Source organism: Rhinopithecus roxellana, chromosome 16 (genome assembly GCF_007565055.1).
Source record: "Rhinopithecus roxellana isolate Shanxi Qingling chromosome 16, ASM756505v1, whole genome shotgun sequence".
Lineage (NCBI taxonomy): Eukaryota > Metazoa > Chordata > Mammalia > Primates > Cercopithecidae > Rhinopithecus > Rhinopithecus roxellana.
The window spans coordinates 9,030,227-9,044,896 of record NC_044564.1 but is presented as its reverse complement, the minus strand read 5'-3'; the positions used below and the strand labels follow the sequence as shown (position 1 = coordinate 9,044,896).

At 57.3% G+C, this 14,670-nt stretch overlaps 1 protein-coding gene and 1 non-coding gene across 3 annotated transcripts; both read right to left on the bottom strand.

The window, feature by feature from the left end:
- Window positions 1-314: 314 nt before the first annotated feature.
- DPP7 (dipeptidyl peptidase 7) lies at window positions 315-4,479 on the bottom strand. Of its 2 annotated transcripts, XM_030920312.1 has the most exons (13): window positions 4,356-4,479; window positions 4,159-4,272; window positions 3,927-4,066; window positions 3,644-3,807; window positions 3,100-3,235; window positions 2,945-3,026; window positions 2,692-2,858; window positions 2,484-2,544; window positions 1,831-1,949; window positions 1,593-1,749; window positions 1,409-1,473; window positions 743-813; window positions 315-646 (listed from the first exon to the last, which is right to left on the bottom strand). In XM_030920312.1, exons 1-13 carry the CDS (start codon window positions 4,420-4,422, stop codon window positions 511-513), a joined length of 1,479 nt encoding a protein of 492 aa, XP_030776172.1. In that variant the 5' UTR covers window positions 4,423-4,479; the 3' UTR covers window positions 315-510. The 2 variants fall into 2 exon arrangements, with proteins under 2 accessions (XP_030776172.1, XP_030776173.1); XM_030920313.1 differs by lacking the exon at window positions 4,356-4,479 and having other exon boundaries at window positions 463-646; window positions 3,927-4,062.
- An 8,161-nt stretch (window positions 4,480-12,640) lies between these two features.
- Window positions 12,641-12,741, bottom strand: LOC115894106. Its single transcript, XR_004054151.1, has one exon. It is a non-coding gene; the product is annotated as a small nucleolar RNA U13 (small nucleolar RNA).
- Window positions 12,742-14,670: the final 1,929 nt, after the last annotated feature.

Here is a 14,670-nt window from a genome sequence, read left to right as displayed (position 1 = left end):
CCTCTGAGACTAATGTGCTGGGGGCGTGGCCCCAGAGGGGAGGGGACAGCAACTGCCTGCCCCTTGGGGGCCAAAAGCACTCTCCAGTGGCCTCCCCTGGAGGGGTCGCTGTGTACAGAGGATGTCAGGGAAGGAGTCACCTTGGAGGTGTGGCTGCCGCCTCCGTCTGCTGCAGCTCAGCAGAGTGGGGCTTCCTTGGGGGGCAGTGCCCACCCTGGCCTGTGCGGGGTGCACTGCGTCCCCTGCCCTGTCTCTGAGGGTCCCACTCCCCCAGCCTGCATGTGGGCCTCACAGAGAGGAAGGGGACATACATGGCCAGTCTTCCAGGCATTTATTCAGCTCCTTCCCTGTGCCTCCAGCTGCTTCTTGAGTGAAGCCCACACGCTGGGCCGGCCACAGTGGGCTGAGCTTCGGGGACCCAGAAGGTGCAAACACAGGGCAGGGCTAGGGCAGCCTCCTCCTCCCTCCATTCACTCCATGAGGAGCCTTGAGACCCTTCCAGTCCTGTGCTCAGAGGCTGAGTCCGGACGCCCCACGCAGAGCTGGCTGCTGCTCACGCCTGGCTGCCTTTACCCACTCGCCGATGATGGTGGCCTCCAGCTTTCGTGCCTCAACCACAGAAACAGGATCTTCGGGGTGGGAGGCTCTGGGGAGGGGGCACGGATGGGGCCCATCAGCCCCAGCCCTCGGTGGGCCTGTCCCGCCCAACCCGCAACCACCGCCGGGCCACCTCCCTCCACACCTGAGGTCGAGGTGGTGCGCGCCCCCCTGGATGGTGATGGCAATGACTGATGCACTCAGGTTCCTCCGAATCTGTGGTCAGCGGAAAGAATTCCATCAGGTGAAGGGATAAGACCGGGCGCGGTGGCTCAAGCCTGTAATCCCAGCACTTTGGGAGGCTGAGACGGGCGAATCACGAGGTCAGGAGATCGGGATAAGGCCACTGCCCAGCCTCCGTGGGCCCATTGGAGAGGAGACGTGAGAGGGCGAGGCCGAGAGTCAGTGTCAGTCAAGCAACCAGAGAGAGAACCAGCCAGAGACGGAGGCAGGAAGTGACGAGATGGGGCAAATCCGGGTAAGACAGGAGTGGGGTAGGGGCCGGGCGAGGGGCCTGTGATCCCAGCACTCCGGGAGGCTGAGCGGGGAGATGGCTTGAGCCCAAGAGTTCCAGAACAGCCTGGGCAATACGGTGAGACTGTGTCTCTACAAAAAAACGTTTTTTTAAATTAGCTGGGCATGGTGGTGAGCGCCTGTAGCCTCAGTTACTGGGAGGCTTGAGCCTCAGAGGTTGAGGCTGCGGTGAGCCCTGATCTCGCCACTGCACTCCAGCCTGGGCGACAGAGCAAGACCCTGTCTCAAAAAAACCCAAACAACCTAACAGGGTCACAGGGCCCAGGCCAGGACTCACCCCGCCCCCTGCCCAGGGGTCCAGGTTCCCGTTGGAGAAGATGATGTTGCTGGCGGCTCTGAGATCTGCAAGGGGCAGAGAAAGTCGTGATGTGGGCCCCTCGTGGGGGCTATGAGCCGTGGGCAGTGGGTACAGAACTCAGGGCAGAGAGCAGGACGCTGCCCCGCCCCTGCCCCAGCCTTACCGCCCCCCCAGAAGCTGGTCAGCAGCCAGTCGGGCCGGGGCCACACGCCCCAGGTGTCCAGGCAGTACTGCTGGCGGCGCTCATCCGTGAAGGGCAGGTCGGGGAACATATCGGTCACATTGTTGCTGGCGAAGGTCAGGTTGATCTCGGTGCAGGCCTGCAGGTGCCCCAGCCTGAGTCAGGCCAGCCCACACCTGCCCGTGCCCCAAGTGGTTCCAGGCCACCCACAACCCCACACCTGGTAGTCCCAGGCCCTGGCATTGGGGCCGGTGCCGCAGCCGGTGGGGTCAGCACAGCTGCGGTAGAGCCGGTAGATGTCGTAGCAGTGCTCGGAGCCCGAGGCGTTGTAGACCAGCCCTGGGGAGGAGAGGCGCTGGGGCCCAGCAGCCACACACAGACACACCGCGGGCTCCAGCCACCAACTTGTACCCTCTCGGAAGGATCCTGCAGGGGGTCTGGGGCTCTGGGATCTGTGTCCCAGTGAGAAAGGCCCTCCAAGGCTGCCCACTGACCTCCAAGGCTACTTGCTTGGAGGTCAGTGGGGTCTGTGCTGCCAGCCCTGGGCCTGACTGTTGAGGGCCCTCCCACTCCCCACTGGGCAGGGTGGGGCCTGCTGCCCTCTGTTGCCCTCTGTGCCTGGGGACTCCAGGGTGCCCTTGATCAGCACCTACCAAGCTGGACCTGGCTACAGCCAGTGCTGGGAGAGTCCCCAAGGATGGCCACTGCCTCCTTCAGGGCTTCTGGGAAGGTCGTGCTGTCCACCCCACCACAGCCCTGGGGCAGGAGGCAGAGCCCCTGGCCGGGCTACAGATCCTCACCCCACCCGGCCTCAGGACCCAAGCCAAGCCTGGGGTCTCCACACTTGCCCATCTGGGGCCAGGGGAAGGGCACCTACCAGCGCTCGCAGCCCCGTGATCCTCTGGGCCTCACTCAGCAGCCGGTCACAGCCCACCTGGGGTGCAGGGGCAGCAGCGACTCAGCAGGGTCCCCTCCACCAGCTCCGCCCCCCTGGCTCCCAGGATGAGGGTCAGGCCGCTGGCCACCAGCCTCGGGACGCTCCAGCCGGCCTCTCCCTGTGCTCCGGGAGGAGGCACCTCACCTTGACAGGGTTGGCGGGGAGGGGACCCAGGAAGTCGGTGGGGTAGGGGTAGTCCATCATGGCCAGCACGGTGAAGGCATTCCGGGCGAACATGAAGAGCTGGGTCAGGTCCTTCTCGTCTGACAGCGGCTGGCAGGTGCCAAACTCCCAGCGGACCGTGTCGTAGGCTGCATGGAAGGGGCAGAGACTCAAGCCTTGGACACAGCAGGCGCTGGGGCGGGTCAGGCAGTCGGGGGCGGTGGGGGGGCCTCACCTCCCTGCAGGAACAAGTCCTTGATCTGTCGGAACGCTTCCCGCACACCCTGGGTGCATTTGGGACTCTGGCCCTCAAAGTCCTGGGGGAAAGAGATCGTGCTCACTGCAGCCGCTGTCCCTTAGGGGGCCTGGAGGACCCCAAGCGTCACTCACCGCCGTGACGTCCCGGAAGAACTGGTTGGAGTCGCCGAGGCCTGCCACAGCTAGAATGGGCGCGCTGGCTGCCAGTGCCCCTGCCACCAGGTGGGGGTACTTCATCCTCAGGTAGGCGCTGAGCATCCCCCCATAACTGAGCGAGGGACACAAGGTTAGGGCTGCTGCCCCCAACACCCCATTTCAATCTCTTTCCCTTCTCAGGGGCCCACAGGTGCCACAAGGAGGACGACACTTCTGAGACCCACAAATTCTGACCCTGGGCCTGGTGCGGGTGCAACCCTCACTGGGAAAGGCCGCTAGTGTGGCCAGCACATCCCAGCTGAGCAGGTGGCTGGGAGGACAGGCTGGGAGGGCTTCCTGGAAGAAGCAACACTAAGCCTGAAACCCCTGCCTAAGGCCTTAGGAAAAGGCAGCGGTGGGAGTCAGAGGGGAGAGACGGGGCCAGCGCGCAGCCACCTCTGCAAACAGTGGGGAGAAGGGCTGGGGTCGCTGGGTCGGGGCAGGGGAGGGAGGGGGTGCGGAGACCGGGGGTGGCGCCCACCTTCCACCGAAGGCGATGGCGGGGGCGTCCTGGGCCCCGAGGTCGCGCCGTAGCGCGCGGAGCAGCTCTGCGAAGTCGGCCAGGGCCTGCTCCACCGTCAGCAGCTCCGTGTGCCCGCGCTGCGTGGACCGCTCACCGAATGGCAGCGACTTCCCATAGTAGCGCTAGGGGGAACCTGCCATGGAGTCCGGCCCCGCGACCCCGCCCTGCACCCACGTGTCCGCGACCCCGCCCGGCACCCACGTGTCCGCGACCCCCACCCGCGACCCCGCCCGGCACCCACGTGCTCCGCGAAGACCAGTAGAGCCCCCTGCTCAGCCGCCAGCTCCGCGATGAAGCCCGAGTTGTTGGCGAAGGCCCACACGTCGCCCTCGTTCCCGGTGTAGAAGAAGATGGGCCCCACGCCCCGGATCCAGAACCTGTCTGTGGGGAGGGCGGGTGAGGCGGGGGTGCCGGGGGGCGGCGGGGACGGATGAGGCGGGGGTGCTGGGGGGCGGCCGGGGCCGGGGTCTCACCTGACACCAGGAAGCGCTGGGGGAAGGTCTGGTTGCCGAAGCGCTCGAAGTTGAAGTGGTCCAGACGCTGCTGGAAGAAGCGCTCCTGGAAGCCGGGGTCCGGGGCGCTGCGGGCTGTGGAGGGGCGCGGACCTCAGAGGCGGGGCCGGGGCCGGGGATGGGGACGGGGAATGGGCTGGGGGCGCTGCCACACTCACCCCCTGCCTGGAGGCCGCGCAGCCCGAGCGCCAGCAGGAGGACCGGGGCCCAAGGAGCGGAGCCCATGTCGCCTTCCGCGGGCGCCCGTCACGTGGGCGGGGTCACGGGGCCGCCGGGGCGCGCTCCTCCCTCCAGGCCCCACGTGTTCCCGGCGCCCGCTGTCCCCATGGAGACCGTCGCCGTGAGGCGCCTGTGAGTCGCTGCTTCAGCGCCGCGCCGGGGACTGTGCGCCCCAACACCCCGCGCCTCAGGGCCGCTGCCCAGGGGTCCCTCCCGGGCGCGGCGCGGGGAAGCCGAGGGCCCTTGGGGGTCCAGGTACCTGGGCCATCTCCAGGGCCTCCCGCCCCACTGGCTCATCCTCCAACCGCGGCCCCATCCGGAGTTGCGCTAGGGCGAGTCCCTGTTGTGCCGGCCAAGCCTCCCCAGCACTTGCTCCTGGCAGGTGTCCCACTCCAAGGCAGGGCCAGGAAAGCGGGGACCGTTCTGCTGCCCCTAAGGGCGGGAGGGAAAGGGTCCTAAACAGAGTGCTGGCGCCCGAAGAAAGCCACCCAGCGTTTGTCCAAGCGACAACAGTGGCCGGGCAGGTGGGTGGCGGGGCCTCGCAGGGGGCAGGAGTGTGGGGTGCCCCTGGAGGGTCTGGGCAGGGCCGGGATGTGGCCGTGTAGCTCCCAAGAGCTGGGATCGCCACCTGCCCTTCCGACTGGCACCCAGTTTGTCCACACAGCCCTGCAGGGACAAGGGGGGACCAGAGGCCTCTGCTGGGAGCTGGGGCCACCTCCCTGGGGAACACCCAGAGGATGGAAGAAGTCACCTTTCCCCAGCATCCAGTCCAGGGCATGGGTGAGGGGGCCATAGTGGTGAGTGCCAGACCAGCCACGTGGAGTCCTGCTGGGGAGGTACATGGGCCACTAGCCAGGCCCAGAACAGGTGCAGAAGCAGCAGGGACTCAGCTACAGACAGAAAGAGAGTTACTCTGTCCCTCTCCCAAGACTGCCCTTGGCCAGCATGACCCTGCCATGCCCATCCTGTGTGTGGCTGAGTGGGGAAGACCGGCCACTTCCACAGCCCCTCGTGCCATGGCCCCTCCGCCTCACGCAGAGGCACTCCCATGGTGGGTGACTGGTAGCTGGGGCCCTCAGCATGGTGGCAGTGACCATCATGTCACACTGCAACACGAGGTCATCCAGGGCCACACACCATCCCCACCACGGTCTCACATCTGGGCCCTGTCCCATCCCTGCACAGTTCCTGGGGCTGTCTGCCGGGACCCCCACAGGACGGGGTGAGGAGAAGCAGCAGCCCTCCTTGGATGTGGAGGTGCCCCATGGCGTCCCCCACCCCACACCTCTGCTCCTCTGGCTCCCTCGGGCACCTTAAGTGGTCAGAGCTCCACCAGCAACCCTCACCCAGGATTGCAGCTCTGGAGACGCCAGCTAGGCCGAGAGCAGCCAGCCAGCTCCCCAAGCACACCAGGGCCTGGAGATGCCGCAGGCGTGGCTGGGCCCACAGAGGGGCCAGAGCCTCAGGGAGGGTTCCAGGGGCAGGGTTTCCAAGAAAGCCACTTCCCCACTTGTCCATGGCCCAGGCCTTGATGCCCCTTCTGGGCAGCAGCCAGGGCCTCCCAAGCCAGGAAGAGTGGGCATGGGGCTAGCCAGCATGGCTCTGCCGGGGGTGAGGGTGGCCACAGCCCCCTGCCCACATCCCTGTGCTCATAGAAACATGTGCTGTATGGAATCGAGGTTTGAGGGATCGAGGCCTGTGCTGTTAATCTGTAACCTTAGCCCCATCCCTGTGCTTACAGAAACATGTGCTGTATTGTCTCAAGGTTTAGGGGATTTAGGGCTGTGCAGGATGTGCTTTGTTAAAAATGTGTTTGCAGGCAGTATGCTTGGTAAAAGTCATTGCCATTCTCCATTCTCGATTAATCAGGGACACAATGCACTGCAGAAAGCCGCAGGGACCTCTGCCCAAGAAAACCTGGGTATTGTCCAGGTCTCCCCCTACTGAGACAGCCTGAGATATGGCCTCATGGGAAGGGAAGACCTGACCATCCCCCAGCCGGACACCAGTAAAGGGTCTGTGATGAGGCGGATGAGTACAAGAGGAAGGCCTCCCTGGCTGAGATAAGCGGAAGGCCTCCATCTCCTGCATGCCCCTGGGAACAGAATGTCTCGGTGTAAAACCCGATCGTACATTCATTCTATTCTGAGACAGAAGAAAACTGCCCTGTGGCTGGAGGCGAGATATGCTGGCGGCAATACTGCTCTGTTACTTGTTGCTACACTGAGATGTTTGGGTGGAGAGAAGCATAAATCTGGCCTACGTGCACATCCAGGCAAAGTACCTTCCTTTGAACTTATTTGTGACACAGATTCCTTTGCTCACATGCTTTCTTGCTGAACTTCTCCCCACTATCACCTTGTTCTCCTGCCGCATTCCTCTTGCTGAGATAGTGAAAATAGTAGTTAACAAATCCTGAGGGAACTCAGAGACCAGTGCTGGTGCAGGTCCTCTGTATGCTGAGTGCCCGTCTCCTGGGCCCACTGTTGTTCCTCTATACTTTGTCTCTGTGTCTTATTTCTTTTCTCAGTCTCTCGTCCCACCTGACGAGAAATACCCACAGGTGTAGAGGTGCTGGCCACCCCTTCAATGGCACAGCAACCTGACATGTTAAGGGGTACAGCTTCTGCAGGAGGCCCCCAAGGTCCGTTATCACCAGGGCCCTCGTCAGCCTGTGCAGGATACAGTAGGTCACCCAACAGGCAAGTGGGCCTAGGCCAGCCATGCCTCTGCAGACACCCCCAGTCTCTCTCTGCCCATCCCTGGGGCGGGACAGATGGGGAGGTTGGCTGCAGAGCCACCAGCTGAGGGGGTGAGAGGTCCCTGGGCAGGGAATCCTGGGAGCCAGGCAAGCAAGGGTGAGGCTGCTGAGCCCAAACCTTCCCCTCAAGGTCCATCTGCTCTTCTAGACCATCTAGGCAGCTCCTCCACACCCCGATTCCTGCTGGGACACCCAGTCCCACCCTCTACGGCTCGCAGACTGGGGGCCATGCCCGGCCAGACATCACGTCTGTGCTGCCCCTGACTGAAAGGCTGCCAGCAGGCCACTGGCAGGTGGCTCCGGTGTGTGTGGCTGTGACTTACTGCATCTGCACTTAGAGCCATGCTGGTCTGTGTGCTGAATTATACATAATATAAAGTTTACCACTTAACCACTTTCATGTGCTAAGTTTGGTGGCATTAGGTACATTCATGCATTCACAATACTGTGCACCGTCATCACTATTTTCCAGACTACCTCATCACCCACAATAGCAACCATAGCCATTAAACAATGGACCCCAGTCCCTGGCACCCACCATTCTACCATTTGTCTCTGTGACTCTGCTGACTCCAGGTACGTCATATCAGTGGAATCCTACAGTATTTTGTCCTCTGTTGCCCAGGCTGGAGTGCAGTGACAGGACCTCAGCTCACTGCAACCTCCGCCTCCCGGGTTCAGGTGATTCTCCTGTCTCAGCTTCCGGAGTAGCTGGGATTACAGGAGCCCACCGCCACGCCCGGCTAAATTTTGTACTTTTAGTAGAGACGGGTTTTCATCATGTTGGCCAAGCTGGTCTTGAACTCCTGACCTCAGGTGATCCGCCCACCTTGACCTCCCAAAGTGCTGGGATTACAGGCGTGAGCCACCGCGCCCGGCCTGTTTTAGCCATTGTGAATACTGATGCAATGAACATGGGTGTGCAAATATCTGCTTTTGTTTGTTTTTTGAGACAGTCTCTGTCGCCCAGGCTGGAGTGCAATGGCGCGATCTCAGCTCACTGCAAGCTCTACCTCCCAGGTTCAAGCAATTCTCCTGCCTCAGCCTCCCAAGTGGCTGGGATTACAGGTGCACAGTCACATGCCTGGCTGATTTTTGTATTTTTAGTAGAGACGGGTTTCACCATGTTAGCCAGGGATGGTCTCGATCTCCTGAACTAGTGATCCACCTGCTCGGCCTCCCAAAGTGCTGGGATTACAGGCGTGAGCCGCTGCACCCGGCCTGTGGTTTTGATTTGCGTCTCCCTAATGATTAGTGATGTTGAACATTTTTCCTGTGTTGATTGGCCATTTGTATGTCTTCTTTGGAAAAATGCCTATCAAATCCTTCGCTCATTTTTGAATTGGGTTTTTTGTTGAGTTTTATGATTTTTAAAAATCATCTGGATCAGCAGGGCACAGCGGCTCACACCTGTAATCCCAGCACTGGGAGGCCGAAGTGGGCGGATCATGAGGTCAGGAGACTGAGACCATCCTGGCCAACACGGTGAAACCCTGTCTCTACTAAAAATACAAAAAAAAAGGCCGGGCGCAGTGGCTCAAGCCTTTAATCCCAGCACTTTGGGAGGCCGAGATGGGCGGATCACGAGGTCAGGAGATCGAGCCCATCCTGGCTAACGCGGTGAAACCCCGTCTCTACTAAAAAATACAAAAAACTAGCCGGGCAAGGTGGCGGGCACCTGTAGTCCCAGCTACTCGGGAAGCTGAGGCAGGAGAATGGCGTAAACCCGGGAGGCGGAGCTTGCAGTGAGCTGAGATCCGGCCACTGTACTCCAGCCTGGGCGACAGAGTGAGACTCTGTCCCAAAAAAAAAAAAAAAAAAAAAAAAAGCCTGGCGTAGTGGCAGGCGCCTGTAGTCCCAGCTACTACAGAGGCTGAGGCAGAATTGCATGAACCCAGGAGGCGAAGCTTGCAGTGAGCCGAGATCACACCACCGCACTCCAGCCTGGGCAACAGAGCGAGACGCCATCTCAAAAAAAAAAAAAAAAAATCGTCTGGATTTCAGCCGGGCACAGGGGCTCATGCCTGTAATCCCAGCACTTTGGGAGGCCAACGTGGGCAGATCACAAGGTCAAGAGATCGAGACCATCCTGGCCAACATGGTAAAACCTTGTCTCTACTAAAGATACACAAATTAGCTGGGCATGGTGGCAGGTGCCTGTAATCTCAAGTACTCAGGAGGCTGAGGCAGGAGAATTGCTTGAACCTGAGAAGCAGAGGTTGCAGTGACCCGAGACGGTGCCATTGCACTCCAGCCTGAGCGACATAGCGAGACTCTGTCTCAAAAAAAAAAAAAAAAAAAAAAGGCCGGGCGCGATGGCTTACGCCTGTAATCCCAGCACTTTGGGAGGCCGAGGTGGGTGGATCATGAGGTCAGGAGATCGAGACCATCCTGGCTAACACGGTGAAACCCCCCCCATGTCTACTAAAAATACAAAAAATTAGCTGGGCGTGGTGGCGGGCGCCTGTAGTCCCAGCTACTCGGGAGGCTGAGGCAGGAGAATGGTGTGAACCTGGGAGGCGGAGCTTGCAGTGAGCCGAGATCGCGCCACTGCACTCCAGCCTGGGCGACAAGAGCGAGACTCCGTCTCAAAAAAAAATTATACTAGAGATTATAGATATGATGATATATGATATTACTAATCATCAGCTTGTAGCATTACTCTTTATTCCAATATTATAATAATCTCTGTTCTACAATTATAACCTAGGAAAAACCAGGCCATAGAGAGATAGGAGCTGAAGGGCACGATGAGAAGTGACCAGAAGGCAAGTGTGAGCCTGTGCCACGCCCAGACAGGGCCACTAGAGGGCTCCTTGGTCTAGCAGTAATGCCAGTGCCTGGGAAGGCGACCTTGACTTACCGTACTTTGGTCCAGCGGTAGCGCCAGCGCCTGAGAAGGCACCCATTACGTAGCAGACCGGGAAAGGGAATCTCCCTTTCCCCGGAGGAGTTAAAGACTCTGCTCCACCACCTCTTGTGGAAGGCCTGACCTCAGTCAAGCCCATGCACAGCCATCCGGAGGCCTAAACATCTCCCCGCGATGCTGTGCTTCCGCGGTCACGCTCCTGGTCCGCTTGCATGTTCCACCCTGTACACCTGGCTCTGCCTTCTAGACAGCGGTGGCAGAATTAGTGAAAGTATTAAAGCCGCTGATCTCTCCAAGAAATGCATATAGGAAATAATGACATAAGCTGTACTCTCTCTCCGCATCGGCTACCAAATAGGGAAGGGCCTCCTATCTGGTGGACACGTGACTCTCGTGACCTTACCTATCACTGGAGATGGCTCACACTCCTTACCCTGCCCCCTTGCCTTGTATCCAATAAATATGAGCGCAGCCAGGCATTTGGGGCCACTATTGGTCTCCATGCCTTGGTGGTAGTGGTCCCCTGGGCCCAGCTGTCTTTTCTTCCATCTCTGTGTCCTGTGTCTTTATTATTTATTTATTTATTTATTTATTTATTTATTTATTTATTTTGAGACGGAGTCTCGCTCTGTGGCCCAGGCTGAAGTGCAGTGGCGTGATCTCCGCTCACTGCAAGCACCGCCTCCCGGGTTCACGCCATTCTCCTGCCTCAGCCTCCCGAGTAGCTGGGCCTACAGGCGCCGCCACCACGCCCAGCTAATTTTTTGTATTTTTTAGTAGAGACGGGGTTTCACCGTGTTAGTCAGGATGGTCGCGATCTCCTGACCTCGTGATCCGCCCGCCTCGGCCTCCCAAAGTGCTGGGATTACAGGCGTGAGCCACGGCGCCCGGCCCTGTGTTTTTATTTCTATGATCTCTCGTCTCCGCACATGAAGAGAAAAACCCACAGGCCCAGTAGGGCTGGACCCTATAGTCTCCAACTCCTGACCTCATGATCCGCCCACAGTGGCCTCCCAAAGTGCTGGGATTACAGAGGTGAGCCACCGTGTCCAGCCCAACTTTGTTCTTTTTCAAGATTCTTTTGGATCGCTTAGGGAAGTATTAACATCTTAAGAATGTTGTCTTTCTACTCATGAACGAGGGGTCCTTTGCACTTATTTAGGTTTTCTTTAATTTCTTTCAGCAATGTTTTGTAGTTTTCAGTGTACAGGTATTTCACCTCCCTGGTTAAATTTATTCCTTGGCATTTTACTCTTTTAGATGTTGTTGTAAATAGAATCGTTTTCTTCATTTCCTTTTTGGACTGTTCGTTGCAGGTACACAGAAACGCAAGTGATTTTGTTGATACTATGTCCTGCAACTTTACTTAATTTCTTTACTAACTCTAGCAGCTTTCTTGTGTATTCTTTGGGATTTTCTACATGTAGGATCATGTTATCTGTGAATAGAGATAGTTCTACTTCATCCTTTCCATTTGAATGCTTCTTATTTCTTTTTCTCATGTAATTGCCCTTGGGCAGGACTTTCAGTACAATATTTAATAGCAATGGTGAAGCAGGCATCTTCTTCTTCTTCTTTTTTTTTTTTTTTTTTGAGACAGAATCTAGCTCTGTCGTTCAGGCTGGAGTGCGGTGGCTCAATCTCGGCTCACTGCAACCTCAGCTTCCTGGATTCAAGTGATTCTCCTGCCCAGCCTCCCAAGTAATTGGGATTAAAAGCATGTGGAAAAAACATGCAGCTGGGGCCGGTGCGGTGGCTCACGCCTGTCATCCCCACACTGTGGGAGGCCGAGGCAGGCGGATCACACAGTCAGGAGTTCAAGACCAGCCTGGGCAACATAGTGAAACCCTGACTGTACTAAAAATACAAAAATTGGCCGGGCACGGTGGCTCACGCCCGTAGTCCCAGCACTTTGGGAGGCCGAGGCGGGTGGATCACGAGGTCAGGAGATCAAGACCATCCTGGCTAACATGGTGAAACTCGTCTCTACTAAAAAAGACAAAAAAATTAGCCGGGTGTGGTGGTGGGCGCCTGTAGTCCCAGCTACTCGGGAGGCTGAGGCAGGAGAATGGTGTGAACCCAGGAGGCGGAGCTTGCAGTGAGCCGAGATCACGCCACTGCACTCCAGCCTGGGCAACAGAGTGAGACTCCGTCTCAAAAAAAAAAAAAAAAGGCTGGGCGTGGTGGCTCGTGCCTGTAATCCCAGCACTTTGGGAGGCCAAGGGGGGCGGATCATGAGGTCAGGAGATTGAGACCATCCTGGCTAACACGGTGAAACCCCATCTCTACTGAAAATACAAAAAATTAGCCGGGCGTGGTGGCAGGCGCCTGTGGTCCCAGCTACTCGGGAGGCTGAGTCAGGAGAATGGTGTGAACCCGGGAGGCAGATCTTGCAGTGAGCTGAGATCACGCCACTGCACTCCAGTCTGGGCGACAGAGCGAGACTCCGTCTCAATAAAAATAAAAATAAAATAAATAAAAATAAAAAACACACAAGCAGCTGGCTAGGTCACAGAGCAGTCAAGGAACCCTATGTTTCTGTCAGGACAAGAGAAAAGGCAAGTGGAACTGGAGGACCCTACTGTGTTTTTTGGTGTCGGATGGGTAATGTGCTGACTTTGTAAGAAGGTTTGAGGAAAGCACATCTCACATGAGTGTGAAACCAAATTATCACACTGATGAACTACAAAAGAATCGGTGTTTACAGCTATTAATTTCTATCTGAGCACAACCTTGCTCCATCCCATACATTCTGGTAGTTTCTGCTCCTGTTTTCATTCATCTCTAAGTATTTTCTACCTCCCCTTGTAAGTTCTTCTTTGACCCATTGGTTAACACTATGTTGTTTAATTGCCACATATTTGCAAATTTTCCAGCTTTTCCTGTTACTCATTTCTTTTTTTTTTTTTTTTTTTTTTTTTTTTTTTTTTTTTTTTGAGACGGAGTCTTGCTGTCACCCAGGCTGGAGTACAGTGGCCGGATCTCAGCTCACTGCAAGCTCCGCCTCCCGGGTTCACGCCATTCTCCTGCCTCAGCCTCCCGAGTAGCTGGGACTACAGGCGCCCGCCACCTCGCCCGGCTAGTTTTTGTATTTTTTTAGTAGAGACGGGGTTTCACCGTGTTAGCCAGGATGGTTTCGATCTCCTGACCTCGTGATCCGCCCGTCTCGGCCTCCCAAAGTGCTGGGATTACAGGCTTGAGCCACCGCGCCCGGCCCTGTTACTCGTTTCTTTTCTTTTTTTTTTTTTTGAGATGGACTCCTGCTCCGTTGCCCAGGCTGGAGTGCAGTGGTGCAATCTCAGCTCACTGCAACATCTGCCTCCCGGACTCAGGCGATTCTCCTGCCTCAGCCTCCCGAGTAGCTGGGATTATAGGCACGCATCACCATGCCTGGCTAATTTTTGTATTTTTAGTAGAAATGAGGTTTCACTATGTTGGCCAGGCTGGTCTCGAACTCATGACCTCAGGTGATCCGCCCGCCTCAGCCTCCCAAAGTGCTGGGGTTTACAGGCATGAGTCACCACACCTGGCCTCCCGTTACTCATTTCTAATGTCATTCCATTGTGGCTGAAAAACATACTTTGATGGATGGGCACACTAACTCACGCCTACAATCCCAGTGCTTTGGGAGCCCCAGGTGGGAGGCTCATTTGAGAACAGGAGTTCAGGAGCCACCTGGGCAACATAGTGAGATCCCCTCTCTACAAATTAAAATTAGCCAGGTGTGGTGGTGTGCACTTGTAGTCCTAGCTACTTGGGAGGCTGAGATGGGAGGATCACTTGAGCCCAGGAGTTCAAGGCTACAGTGAGCTATGGATCATGCCACTGCACTCCAGCCTGAGAGGCAGACACACACACACACACACACACACACACCAGTGTGTGTATGTATATACATATTGTATTATTTCAACCTTTGAGGCTAGGCATGGTAGCTCATGCATGCAATCCCAGCACTTTGGGAGGCTGAGGCGGGCAGATCACCTGAGGTCAAGACCAGTCTAACCAGCATAGCGAAACCCTTCTCTACTAAAAATACAAAAATTAGGCCAGGTGCGGTGGCTCACCTTGTAATCCCAGCACTTTGGGAAGCCGAGGCGGGCGGATCATGAGGTCAGGAGTTCGAGACCAGCCTGGCCAACACAGTGAAACCCTAACTCTACTAAAAATACAAAAATTAGCGGGGTATGGTGGCAGGCGCCTGTAATCCTAGCTATTTGGGAGGCTGAGGAAGGATAATAGCTTGAACCCAGGAGGCAGAGGTTGCAGTGAGCTGAGATTGCGCCACTGCACTCTAGCCAGGGCAACAAAGCAAGCAAAAAAAAAAAAAAAAAAGGGCCAGGTACGGTGGCTCAAGCCTGTAATCCCAGCACTTTGGGAGGCCGAGACGGGCGGATCACGAGGTCAGGAGATCGAGACCATCCTGGCTAACACGGTGAAACCCCGTCTCTACTAAAAAATACAAAAAACTAGCCGGGCAAGGTGGCGGGCGCCTGTAGTCCCAGCTACTCGGGAGGCTGAGGCAGGAGAATGGCATAAACCCGGGAGGCGGAGCTTGCAGTGAGCTGAGATCCGGCCACTGCACTCCCACCTGGGCGACAGAACGAGACTCCGTCTCAAAAAT